General features: G+C 32.7%; 1 protein-coding gene across 6 annotated transcripts in view; it reads right to left on the minus strand.

Moving 5' to 3' along the window:
* USP15 (ubiquitin specific peptidase 15) overlaps positions 1-18,220 on the minus strand; it is a 122,425-nt gene that overhangs the window by 41,200 nt on the left and 63,005 nt on the right. For 4 of the 6 annotated variants that reach the window (XR_009222520.1, XM_058557746.1, XM_058557748.1 and 1 more), the window contains exons 7-8: positions 10,197-10,283; positions 3,648-3,792 (exon numbers count right to left, since the gene is read on the minus strand). Coding sequence is in view for 5 of the 6 variants with exons in the window: in XM_058557746.1 (XP_058413729.1) it covers positions 3,648-3,792; positions 10,197-10,283 (232 nt within the window). In the remaining variant the exon portion in view is untranslated. Of the gene's footprint in view, positions 1-3,647; positions 3,793-10,196; positions 10,284-15,715; positions 16,150-18,220 lie in introns of those variants that run through there. The other 2 variants (XM_058557747.1, XM_058557751.1) reach the window with 2 other exon arrangements.

Genomic DNA, 18,220 nt, shown 5'->3' on the forward strand with positions numbered 1-18,220 from the left:
TGTGTTCTTTTTTTTTTTCTAGCCAAAACATGGTTTTCAAACTGTTCCTTAGAGTCTGAGGATACCATAAGAATGCTTCTGGGGCCATTAAGGAAAGTAAAAGAAAGTAGAAAGGACTCTGAGGGCCGGCCCCGTAGCTTAGCGGTTAAGTGCGTGCGCTCCGCTGCCGGCGGCCCAGGTTCGGATCCCGGGCGCGCACCGACGCACCGCTTCTCCAGCCATGCTGAGGCCGCGTCCCACATACAGCAACTAGAAGGATGTGCAGCTATGACCTACAACAATCTACTGGGGCTTTGGAGGGGAAAAATAAATAAATAAAATATTAAAAAAAAAAAAAAAAAAGAAAGGACTCTGGGCACTTCACCCAACCAAAGCAACTTCACTGTTTCTGTTTAAATATTCAGGATATATTTAAACTTTTCATAGTAATAATTAAAAAAAATTCTTCATGGTAAAAAGCAAAACGTTTGAAAATTACAATATCTAGACTATAATCTTCATAAGGTCAGGATCTATGTCCAAAAGTATCTCACATGTTTGACATTCATTAAATATTAACTTAATAAATTGAAACTGCATGGCAGTACTATACTCATCAGAAAAATTTAATACTCATTCATGCCATTACAGCATAGAAAATCTTGAACACCAATATAATTAAATTGAATAATAACAATAATAATATTAAATCACACTTGGATTGGTGCTGTTTTTAATCATGAGTGATCAAAAGATTTCAGTATCTCAAGGCTACTGATGGGTTAAGCACAACTCATTCTCACACAGAAAAAATAGGTATGGTTTTCACATTCAGTTTTTTAAGATATATCAATAATTATACTGCCTGATAGGCCCACTTATATTTTTTAGGATATTGAATATCCCATAAATTGGTATCTTGAATTAATATAAGAAATCACGTTAAAACTAAAATTATCAGTAGAAATGTTATTTTATAATATTTTCTTGAGTTTATTATCTTTAATTTCACAGAAGTTACAAGGAAACTTGAAAAAAAGCATGATTGAGGAAACAGTATCCAAAAAAATTATTAAAAAAAAAGTCTATTCTATTAGTTATCTTTTACCCTTTTCGTCTGTGGACCTAAGAACTTACATGTGTGTTCATCAAACAGAAGAATAAAGGCTACTGCCACCATTTTGTATTCCCTCTTACGGTGAATTTTCAGCTTGAGAGCTAACATCTAAATCAATTAAAAATCATAGAAGCTTTAAGATAATAAAACTGAAGTACTAGTTTTTCTAATTCTAGATTTGAATTAAAAGTCAAAAGCAGCAAAAATAAAAACTCATTCTTTCTCTTCCTCATCTTGACTGGAAAGTTTTATTTTAGAGAAAGTATAGTTTCCAACCAAAATACAGACATGAAATAATATCCACTGCTTAAAGTACATGGCTGAAATTTTCATAAAAAATTTTTCTTACTTTATGATTATTACCTGAAAATAAACTATCACCCTAAGAAACCTTACCCTCCTGGCTATATCTCAGTTGAAATAGAACATGTGAAGGTGAAATACATTAAAAGTGAGGGTCAGTATTCTATCTACCAATTTATTGTAATAAAGTTGTTTTTAACAGAAGCAAAGACTAATAAAATGAAGTTTCTGATACTTTAAACATATATGAGAAAGTTCAACAAATGCCCAATCTAGCTCAACATAGCTAATTTAGATTATTTAACTTTAATACTTATTTCTGAGAAACTGCAGTTAATCATATGGAGAAAAAATACTAAACAGACTATATCAAAAGCACAGGAAACCAGAATGTAATATTGCCTCAGAAGGAATTTAGTCTGAATGCAAGCCAGAGCCTCCCATGAATGATTAGCATAAACACTAACTCTTGTTCTCCTCTGACAGCCTTATGCTATTAAAATATTTTCTTAATCCTCATGAAAGAGCACTAAGATTGATTTCCTATACTAGAATATTAAGAAAAAAATCCTTATAAGCTACGAGTCTCTAGAACCAAAGTTATTTTGGCAATGCAAGGATAAGGCGTTATATAAAGATTAATATGACTTGGTGATTCGAGATGAGGGTTTTCTGGTACTGATGTAACCACTGTTTATATAACGCATTTTCCAGAGAGGTACTAAAGATGATTTTCAGTGATGAGGTAGGGGAGTCCAACCGATATCCAAAAAAAATCACAATTTGTCTGCCTGTCCCTATCTCTGACAGCTCAGCATCCATGCACTCTACTTCGTTATCTAAGTAACTGTCAGGATAATAATATATTTTGGTTTGCTCTTCTCAGATGAGTTCCCTTTATCCTCTTCCAGAAAAATAAAGATAAAAATTTTTAAAATTTAATTGTTCATTTAACTAGTGCTAGGATCCTAGAAAAACAATTCTGAATAAAGTAATTCACATTAAAGTATAAACAATATCACTCATTGAAGGTTTAAAGGGACAGTTTATTAACTACACAGTATCTACTTGAGCAGCTAGGCTATTTCCTGAGTGGCTCAATTCTAAACCAAGAAATCTGAAATCAACCAATTATGCCCCCTTGTGCATTTCTAAAAGATTGCCCACTCCTGTTCTAGAGTGTTATAACAGTTAAATTCTAATTTTCTAAGAATACTATAAAGACAATAGTTAATTTAGGAGGTAATTGGATTAATGACAATGCACAAAAGGATTTATTTAGAATTTTGAATGAATAAGAGTCCTATACTTTTCTCAGATAGTCAAAAAGATGTGCTATAACGTCCTTATCAATCCACACTCTGTATTTAATCTATATCTTTGGAGGTTGCCTCCTGGGCATAGGAAATTCAGTATTAAACTATGAATAGAGAACAGAATATCAAAAATAGTATATCATTATTTTGGGCTTTCTGAAACACAGAATTTTATTTGTAAAAGGGGAATAAAATAACCAGCTCTAATTTTATACAGAGTGACAGTGATATTAAAATATATATAGATCTTGTTACTTCAAAATCAACCAAAGACATAAATATTTAACAAGTTAAGTTGGAAGAGGGTATAGACCAGAGCAGGAAGAAAAGGGAAGCTCCACGGAGAAACAAAGGGAAAAAAGGGGCAGTGATCTCTTATATCCCCAAATTAAAACATCTTTAATGGAAAGTTATTTGTTAAAATATGTATACAAAAGAAGGTTCATAAAATTTTCTCATTTTTAAAAATCCTAATTTCACATTAAGGTAAAAAAACAGGTTTAAAAATAATGTTACATAGAGTTAGAGGATTGGTGACCATGAAATATTCATTCTCTAGCATTCCCACCAATGTCCAAAAAAAGGCAAGACACTTCTACTGAATATGAAAAGGAGAGATCTCACTAGTTTTTTTCTTCTTCTCAAAAAGCCTAGGTTTTCTCTTTGGAATTCTATTTTTGCATGAAGTAACATTTAATCCACGGTGTGGGGGTCAATCACATGCCACCTACCGAGGAATACGATAATGGGATTCTACTATCAGCACCAGAATGAATGAGTCAAATGTGTGTGCGTAATGCTTCCATGAAAATACAAAATCTCAAAATACATAGAATACTCATGTTCTGACATGTAAAATCCAACTGTACTTTTTTTGTATTACTGATTTCCATGAAACAAACACATGAGTTTCACTTTGTTTGGAAACCTACCTGAATAGCTGAGTTCATGAAACACGTATTTCCCAAGTTACTTAGGCCACAGAGGCCTGGCTGTTCATTGTTTCTTCCAGGTTCTGAATAATCATAGTTCTTATAAGCAGTATATGATGGGAGACAATAATTTGAGTTTTTCACACTGGAAGAAAACAAGAGATTTTTTTTCATAATGCAGCCAATTATTACAATATAGTTATAATGAATAGAGTACTTGAAACCTACTTGAGATAGATGGTCGGTCATTAAATTTTTTTATAAAGCACTTAACTCAGGTACTTTTAAATACATGAACCTAAATCAAAATATGCCCCTTAATTAAGATCCTCCTCATCCAATCAATAAAATCAGTGCATCATATACCACACCAACCAATACAAACCACTATTATATCTTTCTACCCTTGATTAACTGGAGCAGCTTCACAGCTTGCTCCATTCTTCATTGCTCCATCAAATTTAAAACATTCAGATTTTAAACACCACCCGCAGCAATAAATCATCTCACTTATGTCCCTTTTAACATCCTGCTACTGTAACAGAGTGAGAACAGCAGAAACAGGGAAAGTTGTGCTTTAGTTACAGGTGAGAGGAGAGATTTCCAAGGCCTCTGTGACATCACTGTTCTGATGCACTGAAGATTCTAATTATAGTTTCTATGCTAGACCATCAAAATCTAGTATTCAAATGTAGAAAAAAGCGTGGGGTGATCAGGGATGCAAAAATGAAATGATTCTAAGCAAGTACATTCCAGCATTATTTGGCTTTTCTTCTAGTTTGTTAGAATAAGGCAGGTTACTTAACTAGATGAATATAACTCAGGATAAGTTATACTATCACTATAATAAATATTAATCGTAAAAAAACAACTATATAATTTTCAACCTTAGAGAATCAGGGTAATTTTGAAAAGAACTAAGAAAAGTCAATCAATAAGTTAAATAATCCCTTTTAACATGTAATAAAAAATAATTTTGTGAAAAAGGGTGAATTTTCCCTTAATTTTTAATAGGTTATAAAATATTTATGATAGATACTTTGGATGTAATTTAAAAGTATACTTTCAACCATCATTTTTTTATTCATTAGAACAAACCTGAATGAGAATCAAGGTCATTTGCCAGAAGCAAATGATAATATAAATAAAAGAATACAGTGTTACAAATAAATGATGAATCAGTAACTGACAATCTCAATTGGCTACAATTTATTCCTAGTATTATTTATTAAAAATAGTTTTTACTTATAATTTCAAATACTCTCTTTGTAGCTTCTATACTCTCACTTAGTGAACTACTGCCTGTTCTAACAAAGCTTTTAGTAAACACACACACACCCTAACAAGCTAAACAGGTAAAACACACAAAAGCACACCAACCAAAAATTACACAAACAGTAATAGCCCACTAATATTTTTGCACTTTTAAGAAAACATTCCCCTTCACCACAAACAAAAAGATCAAATCCCAGACTCAAAAAACAATCCACTCGGAGATTAAACAAAAATAGCAGGGCCCAAAGAAATGCAACCTTGATCAAATCAAATTCAGAGTTCCCAGACTTGTAGCTATTTACTTGTTTTACACTTAAAAAAAAAAAGGTACAGAACAAAAAATAGAACGCAAGCATCTTTTGGTTTTTGCATATCGCTAGCCTTATGATTCATATTTTATTTTATATTCCCAGTAACTAATAAAGTGCAAGGCACCTATTAGCAATTCAATATATAGTCACTTGATGATTGGCTTCTTGAATCTAACTTCGAGGACATGTAACAAAAAGCTGAATCCTGTCTTTCTTTTATTCCTATAAGTACTAAAAAATCAAGGTTGCTATATATTATAAAAACGCAAGGCCTACTGTTTCTACACATTCTACACATTCAAGAAAAAATACACATATTCTGGCTATAAAATTATAATAAAATTTAAGCACTTAGAGTACACAGGGAAAGTATGCCTAAATGCACACTCACGCCTACACGTGCACACACACGCACACAAAGTGACAAGACTAAAAGCACAATTACATGCTTTTTACATAAGTATATATTCAGATATCTGTCTCTCTTCACATGTAACACAAATGGATGCTGGAAGCTCTATTCTCTGTGGCAACAGGATGAAATTTGCTGGAATAGGGATTCCTATTTACTGAGAAATGAACAAAAAACTTATTTGCAAAAGCAGTTTTTTGGTTTTGTCTTTTAAAATCTGAATCCTTAATTAAAGGATATCTACATTTTAGTTTAAGTGATGGGGTAAGATTTCCCAAAGACTGAGATAGTCTAGATCCTCAGTGGTAATGAAAACGGATAAATTTAAAATATTTTAATATTATCTTGATTAATCACTTATAATCCACATTTTATGTGCTTTCTAAATTAAATACTAAAGTCTGTCATGAAAAATACCAAAATCAGCAATTCTTTAAACACTTCGACAAAGTAGATGGAAATCTAGGCCCTAAGGGCAGCCTCTATTATCTTTCATGACTGTTTCTGCTACTTTTTTCCTAAAGATTGTAATCTAGTCTTCATTCTATAAGGCTATGCTACTTTGCAAAACTAAAATAATTTGCCAGTAATCTTGACGGGAATTTAATACCATACTAGATAATTCTGTATTATAAATCTATCATCCTGAATGAAGATACATTAAAAAAGTATCATTCTTTTTTTGTAAAATTGAGCCCTTACCTTACCATAAAAATTTCAGATTGACATTTCAATTAGCACTTATATTTGATGTTATAAACATTATAAATCTATAATTTAATCCTCATAACTATAACTACGCTCACTTCTCAGTTAATGAAATGATGCTTTCAGCAAGTAACCTGTCAAGAGCCACATGGCTAGCCAGCTCTGGCAGTCTCCAAAATCCAGTTCCTTTTCATGGCTTAATCTCTTTCAGGGAGTCATTTCCATTTCAAATAAAAGCTTTAAATGAGTTAACAGAAAAACAGAAATGTGCTCTGATGTGGAATGCCAAGAGTCGAGACAATAAGGACATTATAAAACGTTTTTTAAAGGCAGTATTATATCAAAGCAAACGTAGCAAGACAGAAAAATGTAGGGACTAGACAGAGAATTTGACACATACCAAAAATGTACTTAAATTATAATAAGCAAAAACAAACTGTATGCACTAACAGGTAAAAATACTACACAGGGTAAACAAACAATATTCTGGAAACTCATTCTTCACAGTATTAGTCATTAACAAACTATTAAACTTAAATGAAATAATTCCTTTATAACCACATAATATCCTTATTTCTGGAAATGAGAACTTTATATATTAGCAATGTATCAGCTTGATTCAAGACAAATTTGTAAACAAATTTCATATAAACTTATGTCATAAGTATTGACTTTAATATATACTTTATACTTGTAGAATATCTCCACACATATGAAGTCCTAAAAATTTACTTAATCTAAAAAGGTCATTACCCATTTTACATACTTTTAATCAAAGAAACTACACAATTTCTATCCGAAGTCTTAAGGTGCTACTTATTTCCACAAGTCAAATGGGAAGTCAAGAAATAAACTTTATGTAAAATAAATGTTTAGATAATCATGATGATAACATTAATTCAATTTTTTTAAAGTAAAAAAAAAAACTTTGCATTTTATAAATGTTTAAATTTTGTTCCTTACTAAGAAAGGTAAGTTTTATTTTTAAGCATGGTGGTACCTCAGTAGCTATTTGCTATTAAAATTTCTCAATATGAAAGGCCTATTTTAGTGCCTAAAATAGACAAACGTAAATAGCTAAAAATATAATCTAGTCATAGGAGTAGAATCATTAGTTAATCATGTTCTAAACTTAAGAAAACACTCTAATTCCTCTCTCAATATTTTATGCATTCAGAGGTTCTGAGATCAGATTGTACTGTCATATTTTTACTATGACAGGGAAATAAGACAAAAACAGAAACACACCAGACCACATATACTAATATGGTGACTCCGTCAAAATAAAGTCTATGTTCAGTACAGTTTACATACAATGTTAAAAATCTCTCCAAAGAATAATTATAAATACATGTTATACTTGGAACTGAATTTTTTCTTTTTTGGTAAGGAAGATTAGCCCTGAACTAACATCCGTTGCCAATCTTCCTCTTTTTGCTTGAGGAAGACTGTCCCTGAGCTAATATCTGTGCCAATCTTCCTCTATTTTGTATGTGGGTTGCTGCCACAGCATGGCTTGATGAGTGGTGTGGGTCCGAGAACCCCAGGCCATCGAAGCGGAGCATGTGAACTTAACCACTATGCCACTGGGCTAGCCCCTGAATTTTTTATAGCAAATGTGGGAGCCATCTGCAATTGGTAGAAATAAAAGTAACAGTTTATCTCCTATGAAAAAATACTTTGGATGAATTTAATTAAAAGATATATAAAATACAAACCAGATTATAGGGGGATATTGCCTTTCACTCTTTTGCCTGTGGATATATATTTTTAAATAGATGAGAACATACTACACTGCAATTATGGCCATTCATAGAGTCTTCAATATTTCACTATTACAGTACAATGTAATGTTATTACACTATGGTACACAGATCTTTATGAACTACTGAAATAAGGAAATGAATGTTTCAAATCTTCTTGATCATACAGCAAAGTCTTCTCTAGAAAAGTTGGACTAACCCTCCAATCACTCAAACAGAATCTTTACAGGAACAGATATCATCACTTAATTTTTCCCAATGAGATTGAGGTGGGGGAAAGTGGATGGAGTTTTTTTTTTTTTGTGAGGAAGATCAGCCCTAACATCCGATGCCAATCCTCCTCTTTTTGCTGAGGAAGATTGGCCCTGGGCTAACATTTGTGCCCATCTTCCTTTACTTTATATGGGACGCTGCCACAGCATGGCTTGACAAGCAGGGCGTCGGTGCACGCCTGGATCTGAACCTGTGAACCTCGGGCCACGGAAGCTGAGTGCGAGCACTTAACTGCTGTGCCACCGGACTGGCCCCTGGATGGAATTTTTTATGGTTTTAATTTACGCATGTGAATTCGAACATTTAAAATGTTTATATATTTTAATTCTTTTATTCTTATTGCTCAGCTGCATCATCTGCCAGTTTTTCTGTCTTAGAAAATTTCTCAATGATTTTTATGAGCTTGATATATTAAGAATATTTACCCTTTGTCATTTGTAGCACATATTTTTTTCCATTTATTTACTTTAACTTTTTATACGCCTGACAATTAAAAAGCTAATTTAATTTAATTTAAAGTTTTAAAGAGAAATTCTCAATAGTGATCCAATTTTCCCAACAATTTCCTGGATAATCTGCCTGTTCTTCATTAGCATAGGATGCTTTCTGATCACACTACATTCTTTCATATATAGAGGTCTGTTTCTGGGCTGTCTTTTCTATTCCATTGATCTGTAGGTATATTCTTGGGTCAGTACTATGCTGCTTGAATTCTTATTCAAGAATTCAGGCTGTGTTCTTTAGTAGCATTAATGCTTTCTCATTATTTTTCCTTTCCAAAATTATTTTAGCTATTCTTATATATATTTATAATCCAGTTATATGTTAACATCATTCTGTTAAGTCCCATCCCCTCAAAATATATGAATTTTAAGGGAAAATTAATTAAACCTATAAATTCAATTAATGGTATTATTTTAAAGATTATTTCACAAATAGCTTTAGTCTTTTTGAATTTACTCTTTGGGCTAATCAGATGCCATTTATGAACTGGACAAGTAGTGCAAATATTTAATTACATAAATACTGTTAACCTAATACATAGACTACAATGTATACATCTAAGAAATAAAAAGAGGATAATCATCTCTGGATTAAAGTTCCTTCCATAATTTGACTGGACTAATTACAAATAATAAAAGCTTTCTTTTTATCCTTTTCTATAAAATAAAAGCCATGCCAATTTTCAAGGTAATACACTCATGTCAAATGTTCTGGTGAAGCCTAAGTGATTTTCAATCTTTTTTCTTATAGCAATATAAATATAGCACTCACTTTCACATAACTTTCATAAATTCCAAGATTCTGAATATTATTCATGATGGTGCCAGGAAATTGTTTCTCTAAATTTTTTAAAGAAAAAGTGCTTGCCTTTTTGACAAATGTAAAAATTTGTGTACGCTTTCCAGTTGAGAATCACAGATGCACACTTTAAAAAAAATACTATATATTGTAGGTGATTACATATCTAGTTCTAAAATGACATCTGAAATTTATACTCTTCCTAAAACACTGAGTTCTAATAGACTTGTATATATATTTCAATAATTAGTATTTAGAATGTAAAATTCTGAAAGTGCTTTATTTCTCTTTTAGTAAATTATTATAGTATATGTATTAAATCAAGAAGTTTATAACTGTGCTTTCTTTCTTGTGAAGTTACTCCTAGAAGAACTGACCATTAATTTAAAAGAAAATCACTTTTAATGCATTAAGACTTTTATCCTAAATTTTAGATACAAGAGATTTTTTGCAACCACAATAGGGCGATCAATTAAACAAAGAGCTTTTAAGATTCAGTGCTTACTTTCTGTTGTTGATGTTGTTATAATTATTTGATAGAGATGAAGGAGAGATCTTTGGTAAAGTTGAAAAATTGGATGCACCTGGGGACCTTTAAAAATATGAAAATGTTAAATTAGATAAAAAATGCTGAATTTTGAAATTAATTATGAAATAAAGAAAAGAACTAACAGATGACAATGTATGTAGTAAATGACTGCTGGAAAACAGATTTATGAGCAAAATCACTATATATCCTTCGGTTTTCAATTTCCAATGTATTCTTTCACATAAAAAATAATAATACAAAAGGGAACTATTTTCAAAAGAAATTTATCAAATTAAATATACAACTTGATATTATTCCTATAAATCTACTAACCCAATACACCTATTTCTGAGTTCAGGTAACCATTATTAATATTTTACAATCAATAATTTCCTTACATCTATGGAATTAAAATATTAATTTTTTAAGGAAGCATGTAAAAGAAATCCACTTTGTGTCTCAGTAGGTACCATGGCATTCTAATTATACACAACATTGACACAGATCAGAGGATTGGCCAGTTCTTTAAAATTTAAGGCAATGGGGATAGAATAGTACAAGAGAATTTCAAACATAATCCCAAGAAGTAATTTTTGGCCAAAGTTGTCTCAGCAAAAACTGAAAAGACATAAATCTGACTATATATTACACACCTCACTAATTCAGAATCTTTTTTGGATTACTAATGGCCTTTAATCAACTAATGTGCTTTAAAGACATGATTTATATTCAATAAATCCATTATATGGGAATAATTACTTCAAAGTACTTAAACGTCTCTGAAAGATTTAATTTCCCTTGTAATGTTGTAAACAATTTTAATTTACTAGGCAACATCTAGCTCATGGGCTGTAAAAAGCTAACTTTCAGTCCAGTATCTCAGTCACCAAAAATTCTAAATTAGTGAGGCCCCAAGTGATTAGTTTTTTAAAATTATTTTGTTTCCTCTACTCAGGAACTAATGAACAACGAAATAGTCAATGGGCAGGACAGTATAATATACAAAATCTGCTTTTTAGGTAATTTGGTGCTAAATCCATATACTTGCAATGCATTATGCAGAATAAATGGTGAGTAATTTCTTACATATAAAAATTTTATTTAACTTTTGAAGTTTTATACATTATAAAACCTTGGTAGAATTTTTTTCTTCATTTTAAAGGAGGTTCTTTTTGTTGATGCAGGCTGTATATAGGTAATTTACATTAAGCGAGACTTCTATTTAGGTGTTTTCTGACAAGACCCTTATAAGATTTTATTTTACTGTATTGTACTGATCAGCTCAAAACACAAAGTATAATCAACCAAGTTTTAATATAAAACAATGTAGAGAACACATTTAAAAGGTAATTTTAATATCCTAATATTCTAAGGTACTACTTTTGAAATATTAATAGAAATATAGAAGTATCCTGGCATTTTTGCCTTCATGTTAAGAATGCTAAATTAGGAAAAATATTTAAATTTATTAGAGATTGAGTTATAATGAATTAAGGAGATTAACTTTTCAAAATGTGATCCATTTGACTACAATTTAATTCAATTCACTACAACTTTCAGGAACACAGATAAAAACTGAAATGTTCCCTTGAATTTTACATATAGTAAAAATTACGGAAATAAAGATTCATTACTACATCCAATAAAGTGGCTAAGGCACACACACATATATATATTTTTTCTTTTTCTGCCCATCTGTGGCCTTTTTACTATTCATGAGCAACTCTACCCAAGGACAGCATTAGAAGTTTCCATAAAATTCATTAAAACACTCAAACATTTATGAAAGGATTACTATATGCTTTGCCTTTGATAAATACTAGAAATACAAAGACAGACACTTGCTCACCTCAAACAGCTCACAGTCTAATGGGGGAAAATGACACACAAGCAAAACAACTATAAAACAGTTGTAAGTCCTATAACAACAAATTTAAAAATTATAACAAAACATAAAATTTTGTGGGTAGTAAGAAGAGGTGATTATAAATGATGTGCACAGTTGTGGGAACTGGAAGTGCGAGTATTCCAGGTGGAAAGAACAGCACATGCAAATGTATGGGATGATAGAAACTATGATGCAGTTAGGGAATTACCAATAAATTCAGCTTGGCTGAAAGAGCAGAAAGCATATAGAGATAGGAACAGAAGTTAGTAAGGGAGCAAGGGTAATAAAGGACCTTTCATGTTCTATGGAAGAATTTGGATTTTATCCAATTGTGCTGGGGCATGTTGAAAGATTTTAATAGAGCATCAACATAATCAGATTTGTATTCTAGAAAGGTAACTCTTGAGGAAGAGAAAGAGACTGAACATTGGGAGATCATTTAGGAGACTATAAAAATAACAGAGGTAAGAATTAATAAAGGCTGGGGCTAAATCAGTGCAGGGGCAAGGGCAACACGTCTTGGATATTTAGGAAGCGGTTCTCCAAGCACAGTCCATGGACTCTTAGGGGGCTCCAAGATCCTTTCAGGGTGCCTATGAGGTCGAAATTATTTTCATAGTAACACCAAGTTGTTATTTAAATGTTATCTGACCTCTTTCACTGGGTATATACTTGCGCTGATAGTGCAAACAAGAATGGTGGGTAAAACTCTGACACCTTAGCATGAATTAAAGCAGGAGCACCACACTACATACTATAGATACTGTATTCTTCTCTGACTCCTGTAGTAGAAAATAGTTTCACTTAAAAATATCCACATTGAAAAAATAAAAATTATTGATTTTATTAAATCTTGACCCTTAATTACACTTCTTTTTAATATTGTGTGACAAACTGGGAACTTTGCATAAAGCACATCTGCTATACACTGAAGTAACATGGTTGCCAAGAGGAAAAAGACTTGTGCGATAATATATTTGAGTTTCAGGTGGAATCAGCCACTCTTCACGACACCACTCTTTACTCTTTTACATAAAAGGCTATCTGGCATATGTTCTCAAAAATGAATGAAGGGAGCCTGTTACTGTAAGAAAAACAACTTAAAGTATTTGTTGCTGATGATAAAATTCAAGTGTTCAAGCAAAAAATAGAATTTTGGAAAATTTGACTTTGCCACTGTGAGCTTGATAGCTTCCTATTACGTAGACTTTTTCATAAAATTGGTGATGTTTTAAGAAATGTGATTTAAAAAAATATTGTATAATGAAACACATCAACATTTGGAATATCTGCATAACTCAGTGAATCACTATTTTCCAACTGCATCAAGTTACACATGACAGATTTTAATGTAACTGTATAAAAAGTTCATTGATATGGTTTCAGATTCCACATTGCAAGTAACCTTTCATCATTAAACCACCACTGGTTGAGTTCTGATGTGCTATCAATTATTTGATACAGTCCTCCCTGTTCCAACTACATATCTATGTGAGGCTGAGTATTCTTCAGGTACTTCAACCTAAAAAATACATCACCATAAATTGAATGCATAAGTATATAGCAGAATTTAGCTGTCTTCTATTCAGTAAGATATTAAAAAAATCTGCAAAAATGTAAAACAATTCTACTCTTATCAGTAAACTTTTTTCATTTTTGAAAAGTTATTTTCATAAAAATATTATTTATGTCAAAATATTTAGTACTGTCATTTATAAATAAACATTTAAAAATTTATTTTTAATTTCTAACATGACAAGTATCAATAGCTATAACCCACATAACAGAAGTTCTTTGGGTCCTTAATAATTTTTAAGAATGTAAAGGAGTCCCAAGATCAAAACGTTTGAGAACGTCCTGTTTAGGAGGTAGAATCTGCAAGACTTGCTGACTAATTAGATGAAAGAAATGAGGCTGAAAGAGGAACTCAAGCTGGTACCTGAAATAGGGAATATAGGATATGGATATAGTTTAGGCTGAGGGTATGGAAGAAGGTGGAGTAAACAGATTTCGAGTTCAGTCCAACATGGTGAGTCCTCATGACATTCAGGAAAAATCTGGAATTGACAGGAGTTCTAGGCTAGAAATATAGAATGGCATATTCATGTAACTTTGAGCTGAGGGATAGGATTAGCATAGAGTCCATCCACGGATTCTGAGAACTTTTTATGGTATGAAAGGAGAGGTCCTCAGAAGGAAATTTGTGGAATATCAATGCATTTAAACTGTGAGCAGAGCTGTTGCATATAGCCAGTGAAGTTGTATACTGCACAGTGCCAAGGAAGGCCTTTCAAACAGATTGCAATGTGAAAAATATTCTCAAGAGCTACAGAGTACACAACCGGCACAACCAAATATGGCAGCCATGGAGAGGAAGAGAGCCAGCCACCTAGAGGATTGGTCAGAGAGGTGAAAATAGTCCTTGAAAAACTGTGGTATCATGGATACAAATTAAGAGTAAGAGAAATTCTTTAGGAGACAGTTATCCAAAAAAAAGTATTAAAGAGAGGTCAAATAAACTAGGTTAAAAAAAAAAGTCAAATAAGGACTTTGTTAAATCCTGTGTGGGTGGTAAGGAACAGTAAGTACTGACTTTATTTAAAGAAGTTGGCTGTCAAAAAAAAAACTAAAGAAGGGTAGTTGGAGGAAGTTTATGTTTTTTTTGGTTTTGTTTTTAAAGATGGGAGAGATTTGCTTATATTTACAGGTGGTGGGAAGATGATATTGGAAAAGAAACAATAGAATGAACTAGTGTTAACTGAGTATCTATTCTATGTGTGGCAGTACGCTAGGCATTTATATATGTAGGACAGAGGAGATAATGAAAGAAAAGAGCAAGGTCTAGGAAGCGCTGAGATAAATACCACTGGTAGAGAGATTGTACTTAAATAGCATGGAGATCAGAGAGATAAGGATGGATGTGGTCCACAGGTAAATTTGAAGTATGATAACACTTTTTAAATGCTATTACTGATGAAGGTTAACAGATCACTTATCTTTTCTGAGTCCAGCTTTTGACCTAGGTTACACATAGCCCAATCTAGCTAACGTTTGTGGAGTTATTTTAGGGGTTGACTAATCAGAACGTGGATTTATAACCTGAGCCCTTAGCTCTTTTTCTTTGATGTAATTTGCAAATCACACTATTCATTAGCAATTCTGTTCTAGTAGTTTTCCAAAGAGAAAAGAGAAAAAAAGGCTTAGAATATTATACAAAGATTAGGTACTAAGCCACTTAACCTAGTATTAAACTAATTTTGGCTAGTTTGGGCTACGTGTAATTAAAGGCAGTGATTCATCTCTTAAGCAATACAGAAGGTGAAACATCAATTTAGCTGAAATGATTTCATGAAGAGAGAAAATTAAACTTTGTCCCTGACAACTGAATGCAGTATTTGAATTTCCCTATTCCCAGTGTTTCAACTAAAAGTATGCAATTCAAGGCTAAGTTGAACTTCTCACTTCTACAGAAAAACACAGCTTATTCTTGGTAAATTAACTGAACATTTGACATACATGGAAATTTAATACCATACTGAACAACCAAAATATAGAGAAGTTAAATCTGAAGGCTGATGTAAGCAAAACAAAGATTTTTATAATGTCAACCAACAAAAACAGAAACCAGTTTAAGAGGCAAAGTGTTTATTTGGAATCAAAGAATTGCAATTTGGGGAGCACAGATTCAGGCAGAAACCCAAATAGTTTCCTGATTACTGGAAAGGGGCTTAGGGTTTTTATGGAAAAAGGGAGAATAAAGGTGAGTTGCATTAAAGGAGAGTTCACTGGTGCTAGATGAGCTAAGGCTAGGTTTGCACTTCATTAACTGGCTGAGATTCAGTCACCAGCAAAGTCTAGTTTCATCAGTTCTTACAAACAGGATATTCTTGTCCTCACCGACTTCTTGGAATGTTGGCAATTTGGTCCAGTTGGAAGATAAAGAAAACAAGACATGCAAGGCAATTCCTCTGAAATGGTTGCTCTGGCTCTGTTTTAATATGGCTCCACTCATGTCATCTTTCATAATAGTTATTTTCAAACCTGACATAAAACAACTCAACTTTGTAAAATCTAACATTATAAAACAAAAATTATCTTATTAAGAGAAACAAGACCAATCTTAAACTTTTCCCATTTCTAGCAACCATCCTAAGATACGTTCTTAGAGAAAAAGAAAAATTTAAGTTTCTTGAAAAATGAAACACTTTTACTGTAGTGAGACACAGATGAGTTCAGTTCAACAAGCACTTGCTATGTGCCTCCTCCTCTATGGCAGGCAGGGTGTTAGGTACTTACAGATAAACAAAGGAGAATTTAAGAGAATTTATATATAAATTGCTTCTCATAACTTTATTTCTGTTCCTTATTTTGACTGCTATATATGGTATTTATTAAAAAAAAACACTTAAAAAAATGAAATTTCAGTTACTTTTCTTCAGCCATTATGAATCTCAGCACCAAAATTGCAACCCATTTATTTTCGACATTTCCAAATATACGCAAGTCCTCATGTACCCAGTATCAGTCCTCAGTTCCAAAAATCATTAACATTCTGCCACTCGTTTTATCTGTAATCTCCTCAGCCGCCCTTCCCCCCTGTTTTTGAGGGACTATTTTAATGCAAATAACAGACATTTATAAGTTCACCTGTAAATACTACAGTATGCATCCTTAACAGGTAAGAGATCTTTTTTTGTGTGAGGAAGATCAGCCCTGAGCTAACATCCATGCCAATCCTCCTCTTTTTGCTGAGGAAGACTGGCCCTGAGCTAACATCTATTGCCAATCCTCCTCCTTTTTTTCCCTTTTTCTCCCCAAAGCCCCAGTAGATAGTTGTATGTCACAGTTGCACATCCTTCTAGTTGCTGTATGTGGGACACAACCTCAGCATGGCCGGAGAAGCGGTGCATTGGTGCGTGCCTGGGATCCGAACCCAGTAGCGGAGCATGCGCACTTAACCACTAAGCCACAGGCCAGCCCCAAGAGATCTTTTTTGATACTACTGTCAGTCCCAATCTAATACTCCGTTCACGTTTAATTTTTTCTCAATTCTCTCAAAACTATCTTTTCCTCCCTCAGTTGGTTAGTTTGAATCAGGATTCAAAAAAAGTCTATACATTTGCAGATGAACTTTAACAATTTCAAAAGCCTTTACTGCTCCTACCAGTGAACTTCTCCTCCGGCTTCATCTTACTGTGACTATGTTTATTTTCCATTTGTTCTGATTTCTGCATCTCTTCATATAGTTAACCTTGACTTATATGTGTTACTGTAAATTGCTCAATCCTTTTTGGAACAAACCAGGGGAGAAAGGAAGAAATAAAATGTCCAATAATTATTTGCGAGTACCTGTGAATATCAAGCATTTACATGAGAATCATACACTTAAATTACATTCATTTATGCATGAAACACACTGTCTAAATTTTATAACTTTAATTAAACTTGGATATGGCTTTTAAATATTGACTCTAACATCAGTTAATGAACTTGACTGGTGACCACACACTGTTTCATAAAACTTGGAGACATGGTACTAGAGTATACATTATCTTTCCAAAATAGAAAGTAGGTACAGTGTTTAGATGAAGGAAAGATTTATTTAATTGATGTGCATTTTCAGCATTTCAAAGGAAAATCTGCATACACACTCAAGATTTTAATGAATAATAAATTGAGGAACCTCAAGGTACAGAGTTATGGGGAGTGTGTTTATGCGCAAGCACAAGCATTTCCAAAAAGGATTTGGAGTTTCGACAACTAAACTAAAATAACCAGAAAAAAGCAGTTCATTGGTAAACAGCAGTACACAGGAGTTTCACTCTAACATTATTATGATGCCTTTGTCTTTAGGCGAGAAATATTTAGGAAAGGATGTATGTATTTAAATAACAAAAAGATTTATATAAAGTAGTTTCTCTCCCTCTGCAGGAAGCCTGGCTTTCCACTCCAGTACCACCTTAGTTATCTTTCTTCTTTCAGCACATGTTGTGATGAGTGATCTACATCAGCTGTTCCATTTTCTCACTACAGTATTCATCCCTCTCTCCTATAATCTCTCATTCCCATCATGCTGTCTCCACTTGTCAAACACACTGAACCTCTTCTGTTT

This window comes from Diceros bicornis, chromosome 17 (genome assembly GCF_020826845.1).
Source record: "Diceros bicornis minor isolate mBicDic1 chromosome 17, mDicBic1.mat.cur, whole genome shotgun sequence".
Classification (NCBI taxonomy): domain Eukaryota; kingdom Metazoa; phylum Chordata; class Mammalia; order Perissodactyla; family Rhinocerotidae; genus Diceros; species Diceros bicornis.